This window comes from Odontesthes bonariensis, chromosome 22, assembly GCF_027942865.1.
Source record: "Odontesthes bonariensis isolate fOdoBon6 chromosome 22, fOdoBon6.hap1, whole genome shotgun sequence".
In the NCBI taxonomy this organism is placed as follows: domain Eukaryota; kingdom Metazoa; phylum Chordata; class Actinopteri; order Atheriniformes; family Atherinopsidae; genus Odontesthes; species Odontesthes bonariensis.
In genome coordinates this window covers 17,670,853-17,693,965 of record NC_134527.1, presented here as the reverse complement: position 1 = coordinate 17,693,965, position 23,113 = coordinate 17,670,853, and the positions used below count along the sequence as shown (strand labels likewise).

General features: G+C 37.4%; 1 protein-coding gene across 3 annotated transcripts in view; it reads left to right on the top strand.

Annotated features, from left to right (window-relative positions):
* Positions 1-704: 704 nt before the first annotated feature.
* The window catches only part of ccbe1 (collagen and calcium binding EGF domains 1), a 38,726-nt gene continuing 16,317 nt past the window's right edge, over positions 705-23,113 (top strand). For all 3 annotated transcript variants that reach the window (XM_075456188.1, XM_075456189.1, XM_075456187.1), the window contains exons 1-2: positions 705-904; positions 997-1,077. In XM_075456188.1, the coding sequence (XP_075312303.1) occupies positions 801-904; positions 997-1,077 (185 nt within the window). In that variant the 5' untranslated portion in view covers positions 705-800. The remainder of the gene's footprint in view (positions 905-996; positions 1,078-23,113) is intronic.

The following is a 23,113-nucleotide window of genomic DNA, read 5'->3' as shown; positions in this document are numbered from 1 at the left end:
TTTATATCCTTTTTGGATAAAACTTAGGGCCTCCCGGCTCCCTGGCCCCCTGGGCTTGTGCTCAATAAGTCTATTCAGTAAACTGTCCATGAATGGCTGTGCAACAAGTCCCGTCTTAAAGGGGGATATACTGTTGATTCACGTTATTGGCCGTTTTTGAGTGCTGCTGATTTGAACAGAGATAGGGACGTGTTTTAGTTACTGAGCTTCATAAATATAAATTATTAAAATTCTAGCTACACCTATTAAATTGCAGTTTATTAGCTCCACAAATAGCAGGTTCTTGTTTTTCTCCTCCATTAATCTGCATTCGTTTTAGAGTCTTTTAGGTAATGTACTTACTATAAGCACACATATCCTAGGTGTAATTTTATTGAAAGTCGCGCGGCGGCAGCAAAGCTTATAACGCCAATAGCGCGCTACCACGACGAGCGCGTTTGTGCACGCGTGCATGTGGTAGTATTTCCTATTAATTTTTAACATCTCAACGAGAATCGATCGTAAAGCTGGAGGTTTGTTTGGGTGTTTGCAAAATTTTCACCTCATAAATCCATTTAATGATAGGTTGGGGTGGTGGGAGGGTTAAAGGCAGCTTGTAAGTGAATGTTAAGCAAGTTTCATGGTGACAGCACAAGAATGAAGCAACATACGTTGTTTGTCGGTTGTTAGTCACCAGAAGTTGGTGAATGGGAGGGTCTGTCTGTGCGCTGCACCACTTTACGCACTGAGGCTGGAGCAGAGAGGAGGTATTCGCTTCAAGTGTGGACTGTCGACAGGAGCCAGGTGACTGGACCGACGTCATGCTGCTGAAACCCAACAGGAGTCCGCTTCTGCTCACCGTCACCTGCATGTGCTTCTCAGGAGGTTTGCTGTGGTCCTACCAGGAGGAGGATGCCAGTGAAGGGTAACATTTTAACACGTGAGAACACTGCTAACAATTGAATTGAGCGTTGATCAAATACTGAACATGCTTCAAAAAAATCTGCCTTTCTGCAGTGAGAAGTGCTCTGAGAGTAACATTTCCACCACAAAGTACCCCTGCGTGAAGTCGACCGGAGAAGTTACGACGTGTTACAGGTACAGCAGAGGGGTTTATGTGCGTAGATGATGTGCGTAGATGATAGATCATATTTCTGCTTTAAGAGGCACATACATTGATTTAAAAACAAACAAACAAACAAAAAAAACTCAGTGGACGACTATATTCCTTTTTTCTTCTGTTATTATTTTAATGAATGTACATTGTTTACATAAAATGGGAAATCTCATCCTTCCTCATTGCAAATACTGAAAAATATTCACACCATTTAAAGTTATTTTGAAGTAAGCTATGTATAGAAAATAAATTATTTCTTTAAATAGATAAGACCCAACGGCGATCATCTCAATCTAGACTGTGATCAAGATTCACCTTTGATGCGCTGATAATGGCTTTAATAAGTTCCCTGATTTACAAATAAGAAACATTTGACAGAAATTATAGACTTTGTAAACATGGACAAAGTTAAACAAATGAATCAAGTCTACATGGCTGGAAATAAACCTTCTAGAAAGTGGAATCTTTTAACTAAAACAAGAGCTACTGCAACATGTCCATTCCTTGCAGTGCTCTTTGATTGTATGCCCTTGAGAATAATTTGTCTAATTTTGTTTTGGGCAGCTGATAAACTGTTCTAGAATGCACTGCTTCATTTACAGGAATGTTGTGTTTCATACTGACATCATTTGTGCTGTAGCTTTGGAAAGTTAAATCATACAACTTATTTAGGGAACTTATTTCAAACAAGTTGTCAGAGATTTCAATTTATACCGAATCTTTTTCTTTATGTTCTATTGAGGGGAAAATAGATATTATTGAGATCTCAATAAATGACAGATTGTTGGAAATCTCCTCTGAGAATTCTTCCAAGTGTAGACTTTGATAAGTTTTGTTTTTGCATTGCCTAACAAACTTCTGGCCATGGTTCAGTGACATCCTTTTTGATCTTCAAATCTCAAACACTCTCTTAACATAATGATGTTGGTTTATGATTTTTGGCCGCAGCCGCAGTCTTTTTTCTTTTTTCTTTTTTTTCCCCCACAATGTTTACTTAAAGAAGAAAAATTGCTTCAGCTAAGAGCCAAGATAATGTGCCCTGGGTGCATTTCAGTTCACCTGCACAGTGTAAGCTGCTGGTGACAACCCATCAGTCCTGACTGATCAGCAGAGGCACCAAACACCGTAAAAGATGCCTTGACTTTGATAGTATGACTGTGAATTTTGCACCCTGCATTTTTCTCTAAAAGCATACACCACTGCTATTTTGCCTTGGCATGGCTAAAAAGTTCTTCAAAGGGAACCAAGCGCGATTTAAGTTGGCAAGATTCAGCTGCCAGAGTAAAATATAGGCTTATGGCATTCATTAGTTGCTCTGGGAAATATCAGTGCACATCTTGGAACATGTTGTTGTTACAGTAGTAAACAGATTTTTTTTTTTTTTTTTTTTGTCGCAGGAACAATTTTTAAAAAAGAAAAAGGAAAAAAAAGTTGCTTAATAGGCAGTAGTTTACTATGAACATGGTGTGAGAAGTTCCTCCAAAGAATGAAAACAGGACAATGGGTCGGTATTGGCTTTTAGTGAAGCTATCAATGAGCAGTTTATTTAATGAGATTATCTCCCAGAATATTTGTGTCTGGTGCTTTGGTAAATTTTCCCATGCAGTTTTTACCAGACAGTACAACGGCCACACTGCGTGTGTTGTGTTGTGCATCTATATGCACGGCTCAATACTCATTCTGGAAGTATTTATCATGCTGTGAAGGGAAGCAGAGGAGGTACAAGAGACCTGGAGAGCATTTGTCATATGCCCATATATCTCTCAGTGCCAACACACGCACTGTCTTGTCTCACTTTCTGTCTGTGTTGTTTTTTACGCAGAGACTGTCATGTGTTGTTTCTTCTGTTTTAAAGGCCTGTTGTACCGAGATTCTGCATTTTTAGGCTTCAGGCTTTTCCCCTATATTTGCAGTTTTGCAGGCTATACAGTTAAATGTGCTTGGCTCTTAAGAGGATGTGAAAAACTATGCACTTTTTTTTGTTGTCGTTCCAAAACTTTTACTTAAGTCACAAACGCCTGGGATTGCAACATAAGGCTTTGCTTAAACCAGAGACGGGTTTGATTAAAATGATAAGCTGTGCCACTTTGGCAATCGCTTCAGTGCTGAGGACCGCCGTGTTTTTGCAATGAATCGTCTAGAGATCAGGTTGCCAGGATTACAGCCTATCTGTGTAAAGATTTTTATTTTTATTTTGGTCTGCTGGTAATTGCTGGCCATGGTAGCTATATCATTTTTCCTTATAGAATAATTTCTCCCAAACCATGCTCCTGCTCCATTAACCTGTCACCTATGTTCAGACTTTTCTCTTCTGTGGATTACTGAGCGAGCTGGATGAATGAGTAAAACTCAGATTTTAGGGCCATCTGCAATTAGCTTAGCATTTATCCACTTAACTTGATAACCGTTTTTTGTTTTTTTTTTGTAGAAAAGACCCCTTGAGGAAAATATATCTCATAGTAGCTGTTGGAAAACAGCAAATCTTTTGTATTTCATGCTCTATTTTGGGCTGAATCACAGGTCTCTGAAATTTCCAAGATGAGAGCCAGATCCAATGTGTTAACCATCATAGGATCGAGACACATTAATAATCTTTGTTTATAACTTCTCTTGGGTGAAACAGCGATTACATTTGGCTTGATTTATTGTGTATACTATGTTGCCCTTACCTACCCTGTAAAGGAAATGCTTTTCTGGAGAAGAACCAGAACACAGGCAACGCTGAGTCTTGCCGCACTGCAGCTGTAACAGTTACAGATAATTGATGTGTGGCATGTGTAATTGTTTCTTTGTTATTTTTCCACACAATTCTGGAGGTACTGAGCTGTTTTGTTTTGCCCTCCACCCTCTCTTCTTCTTTGCACTCTTCCACTCAGAGGAAAGAGTGGTTTACACAGTAAACACTTAGGATAACATTTCATCGGCCCCCAGTGAGACATGATAGTCATGACACATGTTCTCTGCTGATTGAACCAGTGTTGTTTGTACCAATTAATTTTAATAAAATGCCATGGAATGTTTTCAGCACTGTTTCCTACAAGTCTCCTTTTTTTACTTTTTCTATTGACACGATGTACTTTAGAAATATTTCATATTTACTGCAGAAATAGTAGTAGATTTATGTTTTGGCTCCCTCGTCCATTCAAACAGTCAACTTGTTGCACAGTGTTAAAGTGAGTCACTCCAGTCTGATTTTTCAACTTGTCTATGAGGACTAATGGCTCCCTTGCTTCTTGTGTTTTCAAATCTGTTTTTCACATTAGATTTAAATTTATTCTGCACCTCGAAGTAATCCTGTCAGACTTCTGTTTGTTGCCCCAATTCAAATATCTTTCAGCACAAAGAAATACACATGGGAGTTCTTTGTTGCCATTTTGTCATCCCTCCAGTGATCACAACTCCATGAAAGATATACTGTGACCCTTTTTAGGGAGTTTAGCAGACTCCACTTCGATCGTGTTTTTGCTCTTTTGGGCTACTACATTTCTGATGCTACCATAAATGTTCTGGACTGAGAACTAGAACGGGTCAAATTTATGGACATCGTGTGTGGTACCTTACAGGAGAATTTCTTGTTGGCAAAAAAATTGCAGTTCATGCCATGCCTTGCCCTGTCAGTCCAGTCTGACCAGAAAACATGCAATAAGTGTCCTTAAAGTGCAGTAGTGTCAAAATCCAGTGTTAAAAATGGGGATATGGTAATGTACGCTATGGCCGCATCAACATCATACGGTTCTCATACGTTTTTTGTGTTAGACTGCTACATGTTGCGCTATGGACCAATGTAGCTCTTTTATATGGTGAGATCAGGCTGGCCGTACACAAAGATTCCACTGTTGTGAGCTATTTATTCAAAAGGTTGAGTCCTTTAAGTGGATTGCACTTTTTTTTTGTCATTGTTTTTAATGTTGTTTCATGCCGAGGTTCTATTTGAACTGACAACCAAAATGGGCTACTACTCTCAGGCTAATGTTCCCAAAATACAACTTTTTTTATTACTTACAAACTCAGTCATTAAATACCAGGAGAGCAAGTTTGTAGGCTTGATCAGTGTACTTGTTAAGTCTTAAGTCCACCCCCTCCTCTAAGTAATGGAGCACTACAGCACACTGATGCATGTGCGTGTGCTGCTGTTCGATTGGTTCCACTCAGGATTTCCAAAAATTACAGGCAGGATTTGAGAATAAGCATTCACATTTGCTCAAAACACCATTTGTGTTCAGGAATGACAGCATTATAAGCTGTTGCGGTGTAGTATTCGAAAGGCAAGAATGCATCATGATAAAGTAAATAAGTTGTCTGGGGAAAGAGCATGAAATAAGTCCAAGCTGTTTCTCAACAGCCCTTCAAGTGAAACCGAGTTTACTGGAATTAATCTAATAGATGCAGAATGAGATAACTGCTGATAACCACGCCAATCAAAAATGCCTTCAATCATTTACAACACCTGTTGCAGTTTCCCAGCACTGTGATGGTAAAAAGAGTCGCTGGTATTATTTGCATAACCATACCAACAACTTTGATGTTAAAATGCAGTAAACTTTAACCTTCGCTGAGTGTGCAGTTCATGTGTTCAGGGAGAGGCACAACTCTATCACCATGGTCAGATATATCTAATAATCACAGACCACATCCATGAAGTGATGCAGTGTCCTGTCAAGAAATGGACATCGACATCTGCTTTCCATCAGTTCCATCAGAGAGGATATGAAGCCTGTTAACTGAAGTAGACTGTGGCTGCGGAGAGCGTACTGTGGATTCAAGGAGTTGACATGAACATTTGGTTTTGTTTTTCAGTGACAGCTCCCACGCAGTTAAACATTAAAAGGATGTAAAGGCTGAGAGGCAGAGGTCAACTGCCATGCTAAGCGATCCTAGTCTGTCTGATTTAAATCCTGCTGTGTAGTGGGAAGAAATGAATGAAGATGCCCCGTGAAATGCTGTATCATTTTTTATCCGATTTGGTTTTCTTCTTTGATTGACTAAATTTTCCATCAACTTTACTCTTGGCATTGATATGATGCGTTTACCTACTTGTATTCTATTTTGTGATCACTTCCTCCAAATGGATCATGATGATTGTTTGTCAATGTTGTTTGTGACAACACGCCGGTTTGAATCGTGCATAAGATCTGAGTCCTTTATCAACAGGACAAAACCATTTGTGAGTGCCATCGAAATATTTAACAAATCAGTGTGGGAAAATGACAGTTTTAGCTTTTAAAACGGTTGAGCACAGTTTGGGTTAGTGTGAGTATGTAGAGAGGCATCTAGGTTTGGGTTTGAAATGATTACTTTCATTAGCAGTGACAAAGTAGCCATTTCAAAGGTCCTTGACTTTAACCACATGGGTTATCAGCTTGGTTAAAGGCAGGGACTGATCACGGTTATAGTTAAAAGAAACCACTGTTGACTCGCAATGGTAACCTGAGATGGCAAACTGTTGTTTTCTGTGGCAAAGATACATTTTCAAAAGTTTTATCACTCCAACATCCACCGAAACAACTGATACTGTTGTATTTGTTGAAAGGTCTCCCCAACCTGCGAATTCCTCTCAGTGCATTCCTCAGACTGTATGAGACTGGCCCTGATTATTGCCAGCTTTATTTCTGTAGCTTCTTCCACAAAGATCAAATGCTCCTGCAATTTTTCTACTTTGAATCATTTCATAGAAAACATTCATCTTCCTCTGTGCAAGGGATTAAAGAAGAGAGCTTGATGCTTTCACTTTCTGTATATGTGGAATCTTGTACACTTTAAAACAATGTTATATTTATTATATTCTATCACCTACATGTGCCACTAATGGTAGGTCAGTTGTAGACCTTGTTGGGAGTTGGGCTATGGATTGGTCTCATTCTTCCCAATGTTTCCTTTTGTTGTATATAAAATGTGACTTTTTAAAAAGATTTCTTGATGCCATTGAAGACTTGTTCTCTTAGAAATAACTGTGCCAGTTTTCCTCTAAAGAGCAAATAGTGACATTCATGCTATTAATGAATGCTATTAGGTGCTTTGCTCTCTTTTCTGGTTACTTTTGACAGTTTTGGTGATTTATCTCTTTGTCTGCCCATGTGCATGTCCCACTTTTAGAAATCCACTCGCACCTGCATGTGCAGTTTATACATCATCTCTTTGAAAAGTCTGTGCTCAGTATGCTCATTATTTTCATCTATTTTTTTTTCTAAGAATAACTTAGCAAGACAATTTTGTTGTTGTTGTTAGCTTCCAGTCTCATTAATATTTAACGAATGATTAAGCAAACAATGAACTTCCTGTGTGTTGTTTTTTTTTTTTTGGTCTTAAATGATGCTGTAATGATGCTGCTGCTTCCAAAGTACTTTAATAAGTAAAATAAAAGTGCACAGGCCTCAAGAACGCTTGTATTGTTTAATATACCCCAAACACCATATATGGAGATTTGAGTTATTCAATAGAGCAGAATTCATAGCTCATACATCATGTGCCACATTATTGTTACGGCAGTCAAGCCAACTGGTCCAGAATGTCCTGTCTTTTCTTATCAACATTATAAAAGTAAAAGTAGTGATGGGAGTATGTTGTTAATGGGAGGTGGAGGCTGTTCTCTAGTTTGATTTACACCCATTGTTTATTTTCTTTCCAAAGGGGGTTATTTTACAAAACACGGTGCAACCTATTTTTATCTTTATGTACTTGATTGTATTTCCGATTAGATGGGAACAAACTGTTTAGATAGCACTGAGTTGGATAAAGTGGAGTATAAATTATCATGATCAAAGCAGGGGAGGACATGTTAGCGTTAAGGAACATTCTTGTGTGGCACATGTGGAGCACAAGCAAACATCCTCTCTCTTCTATTTCCTATCTCTTTGATTCATTGCATTTCATGAATTCAAGTGTTATGCCAGAAACATAGGTGCTAATAACTTTACCATGTCATATATTTCATTCTTAATGTCCTGCAGTAGAACATCAATTGAACTCACATAATGGTCCACTAAGTGCTCCCATAAAATGTGGCATGACAAGCTTCTTTTTTTCTTTCCTTGCCATTGTTCTTTCTTTTATTTTTTTTGCTGAATAATTTGAAACATATTTTTTTTTCTTCTTAGACTTCCAGATTCTGATCAGACTGATTTCAGCGGTACTACGCAGAGTGTAATCTGATTTTATTCTTTATTTTACATTTGGGTTCTTTTTCCATTTAAAGGAAGGCTGTGATATAAAACATGCCTTCACCACAGACACTATGACCTTAAAAGTTCTCTTGCTTTATTTTGTCTCCTAAAACCTGGAGTTGTTCTATTGCTAGGCCAATTTTGACATGCCTGTTGTAAAATGCACACGTACTTCAACATTATAATGTCCAACATTGGGTTTAAAGCAGAGGTCTTCAACAGGGGGGTCCGCGGAGGTACTGCAGTGGGGTCGCGAAATCTTTGGTTGATTAGACGATTTAACTTTTTTTTTTTTAAACAGTTTTTTCTCACAAATTGTGTGCAAACGTGTGCCATCCACAGATGGTTTGAGGATTCATTGTCCCATCTACATGCATGTTTAAAGTTAAAATCTGTGGATTATTTGAATAGCTCAGTGTTGTATGCAAGATGTTTGTTTATAAATGGCAGTGGCACGGCCACCCTGTACCTTGCACATGTTTAAAATAAAAACATGAATATATTAACCTGTGTATTATTTGAATAGCTTAGTATTGAATGTACAATAACAGAGTAGCTATGTTTATACACGGCACTAGGCCCCGTTAAATATAAAACACAATTGTATGCCATATAAATAGTAGGGGGGTCCCTGCTCCAACTCTCCATCAGTTTGGGGGTCCCTGGCCTGAAAAACTTTGAAGACCCATGGTTTAAAGCATGTAGAGGACATGTTTAAAATACTCTACATGTTATCCAGCTGCTGAGGCACAAAGATCTTCATAGTCTTGTGCTCTATGTACAGTTTATGAGTTATAGTGTCAGCTAATATCTTTTTCAGGATATGCCCTCAATTGCTTTTCACATTTCTATATAGTAACATTAGTGAGACAATTTGTCACTGTTTTCATTGACGAATGATCCGGCTTTAATATGTTATAAAAACATCATATGGTAGTATATCTTACATTAAATGATTTGTAAGATATGTCTGATCATTTTAAGGCCATATGTGGCCTGTTTCCCATTCAACTTAACTGTTTAATGTCACAGGCACTTTTCCTTCTGTAAACCATGACTCAACAAGTTTTTTCTTTTCTTTTTCTATTCTTTGGTTTCTTGAAAGACCGCTTTTGTTTCTGTTGGCAGATGTTCATTCATCCATCTAGTTCTTTCCGTGGAGAACTGTTGTGTGGTCACGTTTTGGTCATGCTGTGGTTTTGCAGTGGTTAAGCGATGCAGTGATAAGTGTTCTACAGGCTGTGTTTTTTTTGTTTTTTTTCCACTTCATGCCTCTTCTCAGTTTATCCAAGACTGTGCTCTAGTTACATTGAAGATGTTTTTTCTTTTTTTTTGTATCTACCTAGAAAAAAAGGTGTATTGATATAAGGATTAAAGTATAGCAATACTTGGGTTAAAACAATATTTCTGCACCCATTTCAGCGTTTCAACAGGAACTTCATGATAAGTTCATTACCTAATCGTTTTTACACTGCTAACGTCGAGCCACTTAAAGCCTTAATTTATTGTCCCATTAGCGAAAATAATTAGCAGCTGATTTATAAGTTCTGAAGGACAGCAGTTATAGCCAAAGGAGAAGTTCTGCCTGCACCACTGAACGCTCATTTATATACCAGTTATTAGAAATTGTAAACAGATGTAGCATTCAATGGTAATAGCACATTGTGGAAGAGGGATTCATGTTCGGTGGCTTTCCTGCCGAGCAGATGTTTTCCCCCTCCTTTGAGAATTTTGCTCATTGGCCGCTGAATTTCAATGTTTGTGAGTGAGTTAAAATTCAGCTTAATGATATTCACCTTTACCATCAGTATGTTAGTCCATCTGTCAAGTCTATTATATTGCAGTCATGGAGCTACATTGTGCCAGTCTGCTTAAAGCAGTCTGGCATATATCTTCCCCCTCCTGTCTGCATTCAAGAAAACTTGCACAATATATTTGAAAGGAAATGTGCAAATTAAGAAGGGTTACTCTAAATTATAAAGAGTTAACCATTGTTGACAAAATTTTTATGCGCAGGCCCCTGGACACAATATAAGATTTCCCAGCTGCATTTAAGTAAACCGCAAAGCCTCAAGTGTACAAAGATACCGCACAGTTAGATCACTCACTTACACGTCATGAGAACATATGAAATAGATGAAAGCAGAAACTCTGCATGTAATGGTAGATTACACGACCTGAAGACAAAGCGTGTATTACATAAACCTCATTTAAACCATATTTTATCACTCGGTGACAGTTTAGCAACACTTTGCATAATGAGTAACTAACAAAAGAGCCATCGTGTTTTCTTAAAACGCAAACCAAGGCAAAACAGTGAGAAGCGCCAAGATTGTTTTCAGTCACGGCAGTTCTCCGTTAAATTCAGCACCAACTTGATGATGTGTGATCCAAAAAATGCCAATATGATGATATGTTGCTAGTATCATGTGTGTCATATTGGTTCGGCATCCTGAAATACTGACACACCAATTATGATCAAAATTTGATGACAAAACAAAATAGATGTCATTATTTGTACAGGTTTTAGGTCAAAATATGCTGCTCAAATTCATAATGCTGCTCAGATTTAGCTTAGGAAAACAATGGCCCAAAGGTTTGTAACCATTCAATTTTTGCATTTTACCATAGAACAGAATGATGGTGGACAAAACAAGATATTTGGAACAATGCCACATGCATGGCTGAAAGCAGGGAATGTAGGCAGGATTCCATCCCTTACAGCTTCTTATATAAATTTGAAGAAGGGTGTAATTATGAAAGATTTTTAAATCAAATCAAATCAAATCAAATTTATTTATAGCACATTTCATGTACAAACAATTCAAAGTGCTTTACATAAAATAAAAGCATTGCAGCAGGGAGTGTAAGAAGCATTAAAAATACATAAAAGAATATAAAGAGAAACAAATAAAATCATTTAAATTAATTTAAAAACAAGCAACAGTCTAGATAAGTTAAAAGATACCCTGCAGATAGACACATGAGAACAGAAATGTCTTTAACCTGGATTTATAAATGTCTACATTTGGTGAAAGTTTAATCTCCACTGGCAGTTTGTTCCACTTGTTGGCAGCATAACAGCTAAATGCTGCTTCTCCATGTTTAGTCTGGACTCTGGACTGGACCAGCTGACCTGAGTCCTTGGATCTAAGAGCTCTGCTGGGTTTATATTCTCTGAACATATCACAGATGTATTTTGGGCCTAAACCTTTCTGGGATTTGTAAACTATCAGCAGGCTTTTAAAATCTATTCTGTGACTGACTGGAAGCCAGTGTAAAGATTTTAAAACTGGTTTGATGTGTTCAGATCTCTTAGTCCGGGTTAAAACTCTAGCAGCAGCGTTCTGGATGAGCTGCAGATGTTTAATGCTCTTTTTGGGAAGTCCAGTTAAAAGAGCGTTACAGTAATCGAGTCTACTGGAGATGAATGCATGGATGAATTTCTCCTGGTCTTTTTGGGAGAGGAAACCGTTAATTCTGTTGATGTTTCTGAGATGATTTTAATGTGCACATCTCTTTTTTCTCAAATGATATTTAGCTGAACAACAAAATTACAAATATATTGTTCATACTTTCTGATGCTCTGCTGCAGCTGCCTTGAGGCGATTGTTTGATCAGTGTTGAGATCAAGGATTTTCTCACCTATTACAGAATATTCTACTATTCTAACAACTTTTGTAATTATTTCCCATAAGGGAAAATAATTAATAAAGAGTGATAAATTCACTCTGTGTGAATGTGTGTTGGTGGTCCCCTCAGAAAAATGATCTTTTTATTCAATAAAAATTCATCCTCATAGAAATATACTTTTGTCCAATCATCAGCTTTTTAAATATCCCACTCCAGTTCTCCCCTTTTGTCCAAATGTGGTCACCTGTAGCTCCAAAAAATGCCAACATACTGGCAGCCAAATGCCGAAGTTGGAGCTTTAAAATGCCAATCCACAAATCAGTAGGAGACGTCACAGAGGCTCTATTCACCTTCTGCTCACAGGCTGTGATACCAACTTGATTATATGGCCACTCTTAATGATTTTCGCTGTACTGAGGTGCATTTGTTTTGTTTTGTTTTTACTGTCTCCAGATGATGCTTGTGTTGAGCACTCCTTTGATACTAATGACCTTCTATAATATACCATATATTTCCGGACCTAGATGGTTGAGGTTGCAGTTCTAAAATGATCATCGGAAAATCATCGAATACTGTAGATCAAACTGATGCGCTTCCAGTTTTTCTCACCTTTATGAAGCACCAGTCTCCACTCCTACCTTTCTAACACTTTATTTGATTATCCAAAGTGAGATTACTTACAAGGCTATTCTAGTCCTGGTGTAAAATAACAATACTGAGTCCTGGCTTGACCTTTAAAATATAGAGTCATTGGGGACTCCTCAATTTAGATCACTTTTTAGTTTTTTCTCTTTATAGTTTTTTGTCAAATTTGTGACACATTTGACCAACTGTGCTAAGAAGAAAAGCACATCTGCTTTTTACATCAAAATCTTTAAAGGAGTATTGTCAACCGAGTGAGTTGAAAGATATTCCCTTTTAGTGGCAAATAATCTATCATAAACTTGTTGATTTTAGCTCACATTTCATGAGGCCAGTTCTTCAGGGAGATCTTTTTTTTATGTATGTTTTTCATCTTGATTTTTTTTGCATAATTTACTTTTTTTTCCCCCTGCAGATTTTTCCACACCATTACCGTGATTAACTGTAAAACCTGTGAATAATAGCAAAGGAATCTAATTACTGATAATCCCCTCAAGATTCTTTGAAGTGGAAGTTGCGTGCTTTTACAGTAACCTCCTTATTGGACAGGGAATGGTAATACCTGGCCTTTGTCCAGAAGAATGGTTTGAATTAGAAGCACATGGAAGTGCAGATGAGGGCTTACTGTAACAGCCCACTGACATCGTTGTTCTGAATAATTTCCTGAGGTGTCAGTTTCAGAGACATCTGACACAGCTGGCACTTGTCCTTAGCTTTTAAAGTACGCATCTATATAAATGACGATGAGAGTTTCTCAACTTAGAATGTGACATAAAAGAAGGTCAATTTGAATACGACAAGATTTAGGATATTCAATATTTTAGTAGATGGGATCAGAGTCAAATCAGATTTGTTTGAAATGGGGACCCCGACTGTGGAAAAGAAACACAGACGGTTAAAGGCTTCTGTTTTAGACTTCTTGTAGTATTTTGGCTCTGGAGTCCCACTAAAAAAAACAATTTGGATACTGTTGCAGATGCCAGCACAGCAGGAGTGCTGCACATAACCAGTGTAGCTACTGACAGCAGATAGATTTCAGAGCTTATATGGAGAAAATGTGTTGTTTTTTTTTTCAAGCTATGCTTTCTAGTCACACAAACAGCAGCCATTGTTCATTTGCCATGTTATCTCATTCCCTGTGGCTGAATACGGTTAAGGCAGGCTAAACTCTACTTTTAATTTGGTCTGTTAATATAAGCCTACTGCTGTAAACTTGCTGGTACATTCAGTCATTATTAAAGACGGAGGAGAGGAACGTAGATTCTGGGAATGTTTTTTGGGGGGGTTGTTTTAAAGGAGTTAAGCTCCAGCTTTAGGAAAATGTGCATTTTGCTTTATTGCTGAGAGTCAGACAAGAAGATCAGTTTGCATTTATATTGCTTGGTATGAACACTGAAAATATTGGCAAACAGTCTGGCTGTGTGCATGTATGGTTTTTTTTTATGTTTTGTCTGTGTGTTGACTAAACATGTCATGCAAGTTGTTTCCATTTTACTTTCCACCTCTGTAAACTAAAAAGTTGAAGATTGATACCCCTTTCATAAATGTATAAAAGTGGTACCAATCTTCTCACTGTACTTCCAGTCAGAAAGCAAATGAGAGTACTTCTCAGAGTGTTGAACTTTAGCTCTAACAGATGAGTAACCACAATGACAGGGTTTCGTAGAGCTAGCAGCAGTAAATTGTGTTGCTCCACAGTCAGACAGCACATTTTTTCTACTTTTGTTTCCATTTGCCAGGCCTTTCTGTTTCCATTGTGTCACAAGAGACAAAATGAAAACAAAAGGGCAAGAATAAAATGCAGAGTTTTAAATTAGTGACATTAAATTGAGCGACAAATTCACACAACTTAAAACCAGACTGCTATTTTTGTTTTAAATGAAGTGCCTTGCTATGGGTTTTTCTTCCAGATCTGTGCATCTGTCACAGGCTATGCGTACTGAGTTCAAAAGGCCATTATCCAATAGTTTAATGTACCATGTTTGTAATCAAACGGGACACCATTATTTTTGAGAACTGTAGCGTATGTAGTCACCTTGATGCAGATAGGAACAGCATCAGAAAGAACAGTTTATTTTTAATTGAAGAGCAAGGACTTTACTCAAAAAGTAGTGATACTGATGTCCCAGTCTGACCTGACTTTTTCTTTAAGTTTCTCTCTTTTTTTAATTTATTTGCTGACTATCATCTCAATGAGGATTTTTCTGAATTATTGCTTTTTGATGCTTTAGTTTTAACTCCAATCACCTGAATTCAGTAATTCAGTAATTGGTGGATTAACAATCATCTGGATCGCCATAACATGTTAAGCAGTGCTTAGAAAACTGACTGTTTCTGTCATTTATTTACCTATTTACTTTTGGTCTGTGAAATACAACCCCATTTCCAAATAATTTGTGTCTTTGATGTAAAATGTGAATGAAAAGAGAATCTCATAGTCTGATCTATTTTAATGCTGTAGAGCATAGAAACGTATAAAATGATAAAACTGAAATATTTGACTATTTCATGAAAGATATTACTTCATCGGGAATTTGATGGCAAATGTTAATTAAATGTTAGGACAGGGGCAACAAAGTGCTAGAAGAGAATGTGATACTAAAAAGTCAGTACCATGACTGGGTATAAAAGAGCACCTTATAGAGGTAGAGTCTCTCTGAAGTAAAGATGGGCAGAGGTTCAGCAGTTTGCAAAAGACTGCATCTACAAACTGTGAGGCACTTCCAGAATAATGTGCCCATAAACATAAAATTGTGAGGACTTTGATTATTCCTAACAACATAATATCAAAAGAAAAGACGATCTAGAGACATGTTGCAAACATGTAGGATGTCCTACAAATCTGTAGGATACTTTGGTTCTAGGACAGCACTGCATTAAAAACGGGCATGATTCTATCATGGAAACAACTGCATGGGCTCAGGAACACTTCCAGAAATCTTCTGTTCACCGTTCACTCATTGTACACTGTTCCATCCACACATGTAGGTTGAAGCTAATGCAAATTAAAAGCTATATGTGAACATGATTCAAAAGCACTGCTGTCTTCTCTGGGCCAAAGCCAATTTAAAAAAAAAAGATTAGGTCAATTTAAAAACTGTTCTGTGGTCAGATAAATCAAAACCAGAGTTTTTTTTGTTTGTTTTTTAAACCACGCACACCGTTTCGTCTGGATTAACGTGGCGAGGGATCATTTAGTTACCAGCACCATGTTCAAAAGCCTGTGTCTCTGATGGTATGAGGGTGCATTAGTGTTCATGAAACTGCTCATTTTCACATCTGGAAAGTCAACATCAATGCTTAAATGTGTTAGAGCAACATGTGTTCCCTTCCAGATGTAGTCTTAAACCAGTGGAGTGAAGGCAATGTCAGACTGATGCTGGAGGCAGAGTGTTGACTTTCTGGCTGTCATCAGGCAGTTCAAGCAGTTTTTAGCAAATTTTCAATCGGATGGCTACATGTAATTTAAAAGAGTCTATTTGCAGGAAAGAGGCCAAAGATAATTGCTGCAGCTCTAATGGATCTTTCAGCTTTATAAACGCACTGTTTCTGTGTTCTGGATTCCAGTGGGTTTAGATCTAAATTAAATCAATGCAAGCTTTTCAATACATGAACTGTATAAGTACATAAACTTTAGAGGTTATATTGATCTATGTAAGATAAACTGAATTGCAGTAATCTTTTTTGCACTTCTGTAAACTTAGAATCGTATTACAATTAATTTATTTAGTTTATTTACTGGTCGGAAGTTGTCAAAGAGCAGAGTTATTTTTGGGTGCCGCTCTCCATTAAATGTTCCTTTGGTCTCCAGATTTGTTTGACCTTATAATGTAACAACCATTGTCTTTAATGGTGAGCCTCCTCCAAAATATCAATTCTTTAACTTTTTTGCCATCTACAAAAAATTGTCTGGAATTACTGACAATAATGAAACAAAATATGGAATAGCTGAAGTAACAGCAACACATTTAATAGAGTGTATTCAATAAAAGTCTGCCACTGAACAAAAATAATGGCTCCAGCTATCGCATTTGTTCGTCTTCAATGTTCTATATTTAGCTGAATTGATTACCTTTTCCAAAACTGCTTTGACTCCGAAGGTTTGGAAAAACACATAAGTATCCAGGCATTCAGATACTCACTGTACTTTTTTTTTTTTTTAATGTCAGGAGATTGTTTCTTTGGAAGCAGCACCAGCAGACATCCAGCAGACATAACTTTCCCTCTTCATGCACTGTAGTTATGTCTAACTTTGGAATCACTAATGCGTTGCTTAACATTGTCTCTTGTTTGTCTTGACAACCAATGTGTGCTAACAGAAATGGGAGTCATTCGGACATGCTGGAATTTATTTCTAAATGACATTATATGAATCCCTTGAACAAACCACAGGGCCTTACAAACTGCGGTGCAATGCTGGTCATCTGTTTATATTACACCATCGTGACCCCAAAGCTGCAGAGGGGGCCTGATGTTTTTATCTGTGTCTGTGTGTTAGCATGGCTTACAAAGTTTGCCTGCATTCGTTTCTTTGCATTCGAGTCAAGAATCTGTGATGATTATAGACAGGAGAGATACTTCTCTTCTTATTTTAGTCTGCAATCTCACGTCCTGTTTTCAAAATTGGCTTCCTTGTGCCCTTCGCATTTATTTGCAGTAATGGTATTCGAAGGTATACGAAGGGGTTAAATTGTGAGCTTTAAACAGCATTTGGGATACATAATACTCCTTTGGAATGCAAGACATAATAAACCACTGCAATCATTGATTATTGTGGGTTTTTTTTTATTAAATCTGCTGATTGTTTTAATGGTTATTCAATTACTTGTTTGGGCCTTTAAAAACATTTTAAATGTCTCATTTAGTTTGACCAACCCCCCATGAAGGTTTTGTTTAGGAGAAAGAGATATTCCCTCCTCTGGGTGAGTGACCACAGTTTGCAGATGAGTACATATTTCCATTCTCTCTAACTGTGTTCTTTGATATTCTACCCAGAAAGTATCAGCAGTACAGAAAGGCCAGAGCAGCCGCTAAACTGTTACTTTGCCATCAAAATAGAGCTCAAGTGAAAAGGTCAATCACTCTGTGTCTCCAGTCTAGAATATAAGCAGTAAAAAATAAAACAAGAAATAACTCTCTTTAGATCTGTCAAAACAGAGCAGTTACTTGAAGGATTTTTATACTGGCACAACCAAAAATATCTAAGAATTATTTCTGATGTCTGTAATGATCATGTAGCTTATTAGAGAAAGTTCAATGTAGTAACAATGTGGCGCAAAGAAAGTCCAAAAACTGACACTAAGGCATTCCTTAGGACCACAGTCTGCAATAGTTTGCATTAGCAACATTGATATTCACAATGCCTGCTGTAATCTTTCTGGATGAAAGATTACAGATAAATGTCTTTTCTTTTTTACCTGACCACCAACGTGCCAGAATTATTACTCTCCTCGTGACACAGCAGGAAATATCTCTTTTGCTCTGGTTTTCGTCAAGATAAGTGTTGCACGCGTTGATGGCTCATCAGTGTCAGCTGCACGACCTCATAAATCTATCCGTGTATCCGTGAAACCAGTTCTTTATTATTAAGTTCAATTTATCATAGAAACACTCGGAACGCATTGCTTTTAAACAGCAGGGTGAGCTTTGATACATTTCTGGTGATATTTGAAGGTGGCGCTTGAAAATTGGAGCCTGCAGCTGAGGAGGTTCAGGGTCAGACTGAGTTGGAGCATTTTTCCTGCAAGTAGAAAGTAAGCTGTATTAACAGATAAGTTTGAGCTGCGTTGTGTAGTTTTATGAATTAATGTTTTGTTTTGGATATCAGCTTTAGGGTTTTGGATTTAAAATTGGAAGGAGAGCACATCTGGACAAGCTGAAGGAACTGGAGAGGGCTACGGTCCAGAAAAGAGACTGAACATTTAAGGGGAAAAAAAACATTTTTTGGGCAGAGTTGCTTCTGATGAGAAAACGTCTGATTTAACAGATGGTCTTGTGCAAACATACTTTACAGGTTGTGACGACCTTTCAGGTTTTGCTCAATAGTTATCTAGAGATCATACCAGAATCTTGTGTAAATGTAAATAGGAGTCTATGTTGTCTTTACAATAGTAACATCCAGGGAATTCATGGAAATCTTTTAAGTACAATTTTGTGGAATGTAGCTAGAAGTGAAAAGTGAGTATGAACTGTTGAATGTCTTTGTAAAGAAGATGTGGAATGCAATGAAAGGCCCAAAACGGTGATGACGCAACATAAAAACCTACATTAGTGCCCAGCCCTAAACGTTAGTTTCTTTATAAAGTCTCAAAAATTGTACAATAGCTATGTTTTCTTTACACTTTTGATCAGTCAGTATGTCGACAAGCTACATACGTCTTATTTTGTGTTCCTATGTGATGGCTTCCACTTTCCACATCCCATCTCATGTTCATTTGGCCACAAACACTTTGTGGATGGTTGAATAATCCGCAGACCATGCAACTGATTATTTTTTCTGGACTGAATGTTTCAGTTGTCATTGGGCTTTTCTACTTCCCTTGAACTGTTTTCAAATGTGCTGTCACCCATGATTGGTTGGGGTTAAAAGTACATGGATAAATCTACATGCTAAACAGCTACATGGCTAGATATTTACAAAAGAAAAGACTTGTGGCTTACACATTTTCTCATATACTATAGGTCTCAATTCCTGTCATTTCTGAGGAACACTTTCTGATAGAAAACTACAGCCTCCTACATTTTGAACATGTGGACAAATATATCTATTTCATGCTTTCTGGTGAGACTAGACTGATTTTAAAGGAGAGAAAAGGTCCATAATCTGAGCTCTTCAACGATGATTTCCTACCATTTTTCCTGGAAGCTTCCACTGGTATCAACTTGCTGCCAAGCCTGTAGAGGTACTAACACACCCACGCACACCGAAAGAAGAATCTCAAAAATTATTGGTATACCTTTCCAGAACAATAAGTCACACTTTCAATTTCATAATAAAACACAAAAAAAACTAACACCTTAACATCTTTAGCTGGAATACCAATGGCCAGTGGTGAGATTTAAGGTCAAAATTCTCATAATGTCTTTTCTTTTCCATTGTTTATGGCACTGAAAACTGTCTCCGACAGGTACACGATGCTGAATGTGAGAAAAACTTGGTTATACTTGATACTTGATTCAGGACCATGACTCAGCTTGTTTGTCTTATTAATAGAGTAAATGTATCTTTTAGGAATTCAGACTCAATCAAAATACATCAGTCAGCTGTTAGTACAGTGTTTTAGATGCTCTTGTTCGAGAATTATTTTATTTCCTGTAACTCAATAAAACACACGACCAATGCACATTCTTGTGTAAGAGCAGCGCTTCATCTTTATACAGGCTTTTGATGATCCACTGAATGCATTGTGATTTTTTTTACATGTGAAAATCTAATTTTCACAACCTCTGGAGTAAAAGCCTTGGGAACTCCATGTGATCTTTGGTACCCTTCCTTAGGGAGGGAGGCGTGGATTCCAGATTGGGAGCCACCACTCTAGAGGATAGTGATTTTTTTCAGCAGTTAGATGTGCATCATATGCAAGTTGACATTGTTTAATGGCTTTGGAGTCAAAACTCGGGAGAAATGAATGTTGTTAGTCAGAGGTTTTGACATAGAACTTCTATAAATGAATGGGTAGATGTTTCCAAACTTTTGACTGGTACTGAACTGGATATTACCACTTGACCACTGCACTTGCCATCGTGTTTCCACATACTCGAAATATAAGGGAGGGAAAGACCAACAAACCCCCAAATATACGATGAGCTTTTCCAAACTAATCCTAATTTCTGATGTTTTTTGGTTTTTTGATGTTCACAAACTTGAAACTGTCTTTCTTTATCAGATTAGATGTCATGTTGCTTCTCTGTATGTATTGAATCAGGTAAAATGGCCTACTTTTAAACCTATCTAAGCATTCTAGCAGTGTGAATGTATATTGATTTTTAATGGTAAGTCATTTGTATCCAAAAATATGAAGTGAGCAGATCCCATTGAACTCCACAGATTGCTTAATTTGTTCAGCCAGCTCTGCAGTACACAAATATACTTGTTAATTTGAACACAAAACATAGAATTCCAGCATTACAAACTTAAATGTTTCTTTTATGTCCCACTCTTTTCAGTGTAACAAAGCTAATCGGAGTTGAGAAGTTGTGTCCTCTCCACTTTGAAAACCATGTGCTCGTGTGGAATGCAGACGTGTTATTGTATATCACTGGCAGCAATGCTAGACAAATAAGCCTCCACGCAGACTGCATGTTTTGTCTCACAGCTGCGTGTTTGTGTGTTATACTCTAAGTTTTGTATTTGTTAGAGAGCGGAGCATTCTTGATTGTGATGAAGAGCATGGCCAGAGTGAAGGTGCTTGCACAGAATGTGGGTCTTCTTCATCCTTGTGTATTTTTTGCTTTAAATGAATTCTGTGCATTTTTCAGCTTGAACTCGCGTGTCAGTGTGAATTAGTGTATTTTAATACAAGACTAAGCTGGAGCACCATGTTGGTTCAGAGGAGAGCCTCTGTTTATAAGGTGATTAGAGTGCTTATGCTTCAACCCGGGTGACTAAGGTCAGACTAGTTTATGTCTAGATTTCAAGGGGCCCTTGTAAAATGATACGTGTCACTGGCTAAATGAAATAACCTTTAGGTGAAAAAAGGCACAGGTGGCAAAACAAACAGATTGTCTGTGATGTCTTGATCACTGAACAAGTGCAGTGCTCTGTGTCTGAAAGTAGATGTCAATCACAACATGCCGGTGTTTTGTGTGCGGGTATGTGACCCGGCAAACTCTGCTCATTGGTATTCCTGTTGAATAGTGTCATGAATGCATTTGGGAAATCTTTCCCCCTTGTTTTTTTTACTCATGAATATGAATGAAATCCACATGTGTTTTGAATTTGTTTTCTGATTTGCATTAAGTACATGAGCAAACAACCCGCTTGCAGAGGATTGTATTCCGAGCTGTTCTTGTGTAAGGTTTTTTGAGCATCTCTGTGCATCATATCTCAGTGGGATTTTGTTTTGTATACTATCATGAAGTAATTTTTTTCTGTGATTGCCCAAGCGTAATCTTTGACTGTATCTGAGTGGGTCGCTACGAAGAGTGATGTCGATCTGAGCAGTTTCTGCTGTTCGAATACTGAGAGGAGCTGATTTGGTCTGTTGAATAGCTTTTCTAGAATCAATAGCAGATATTGATTTAGACAGCTGTTTAAATGTAAACGAAGTTGTTTGAAGAGAAGTACACTCTTCGATTTAAGCATTAGTGAGTCCATGCACATTCATAATATACACTTGATGGAAGTTCTTAAACCGTCATTATTGCTATTGTTATATACAATTTTATCCCAGGTGACTTCAACAGTTCCAATTCCATATGTTTTTGTACTGCAAACACTAATGTGCTATTTGTTTAGCATTTTAATATATTGATAGCTCCAAATCACTCTATTACACATTATACTGTCAACCCAGTAATGTTATTTTCATATATCAACAGTTAATCTCTCTGACCTTTAATAGACCGATTTTCCACCTCCAGAACATAAATCATGAAAGAAATTAAGTAATTTAATTGCTTTAATGCACTGACCTTCACTCGGTTATTCATCACCAGCTGATGTAATTTCCATCTAATTTCTCCCTTAATCTTTCATTTACATGTATGTCAAAATATAAAAGGTTGATAAAGGGACAATAAAAGAAATCATCTATTTGCAATTTAAATCAATTACTATAAATGGAAAATCCAAGATAATAATGTTATTGTATTTAAAAACTCCTTTAATCTGCAATGTAACAGATACATTTAGACTTGTTTGAGTAATGATATAATGTGGAATAGCACAGTAAGGCAGAATGTCATAGAGCTAATGAGCATTTCCCAGAGTGCTAATTTAATAAAGACATAGTCCAGCGAAAGCGAAGAGATTTGGATCCGATTTCCATGGGATGCTCTTGCCTCTTTCATGATCTTTTGGAGATGGAGAAAGATGTTTGTTTTCTCTTCATCTCTCAACCAACCCTGTTTATTTAGCTAAGAGGTTATTTGCTATAAGTGCATTCTGTCCTCTTTGGGATGTTTTTGTGAAATGAAGTATTGTGTCACACAGGAAACCATCTCAAATCAACTCGCTTTCTTGGTGTTCAAGCCTATTCCAGCCACAACCAGAACATTATTACTGTTTACTGAAATGTATTAAGCCAGACATGCATTATTTCTGCATGTGAAATTTCTTCTGTATCAGTTATCATAACGGTCCAGTGTGTAGAATGCAGTCTATTGGTACCACCTAACTCGCGCTCCACTTTTCCTTGGCCATGGAAAAGCACAAAGCCCGTGCTTTTCTCCCTTGCAATAATTCTTATTTTCATTTGCTTCCAAGTCATTGAAAAGTTACGGATGCTTTAATGTATGTCTGCTAAATTTAAATGAAATTTTGTAATAATTCACGCGTGATAAACAATATAGCTTTTACAAACTACCAGTGTAAACAAACCACTTTCTTCAGTCAGCATATAAAGCATTGTTGGATATAAAT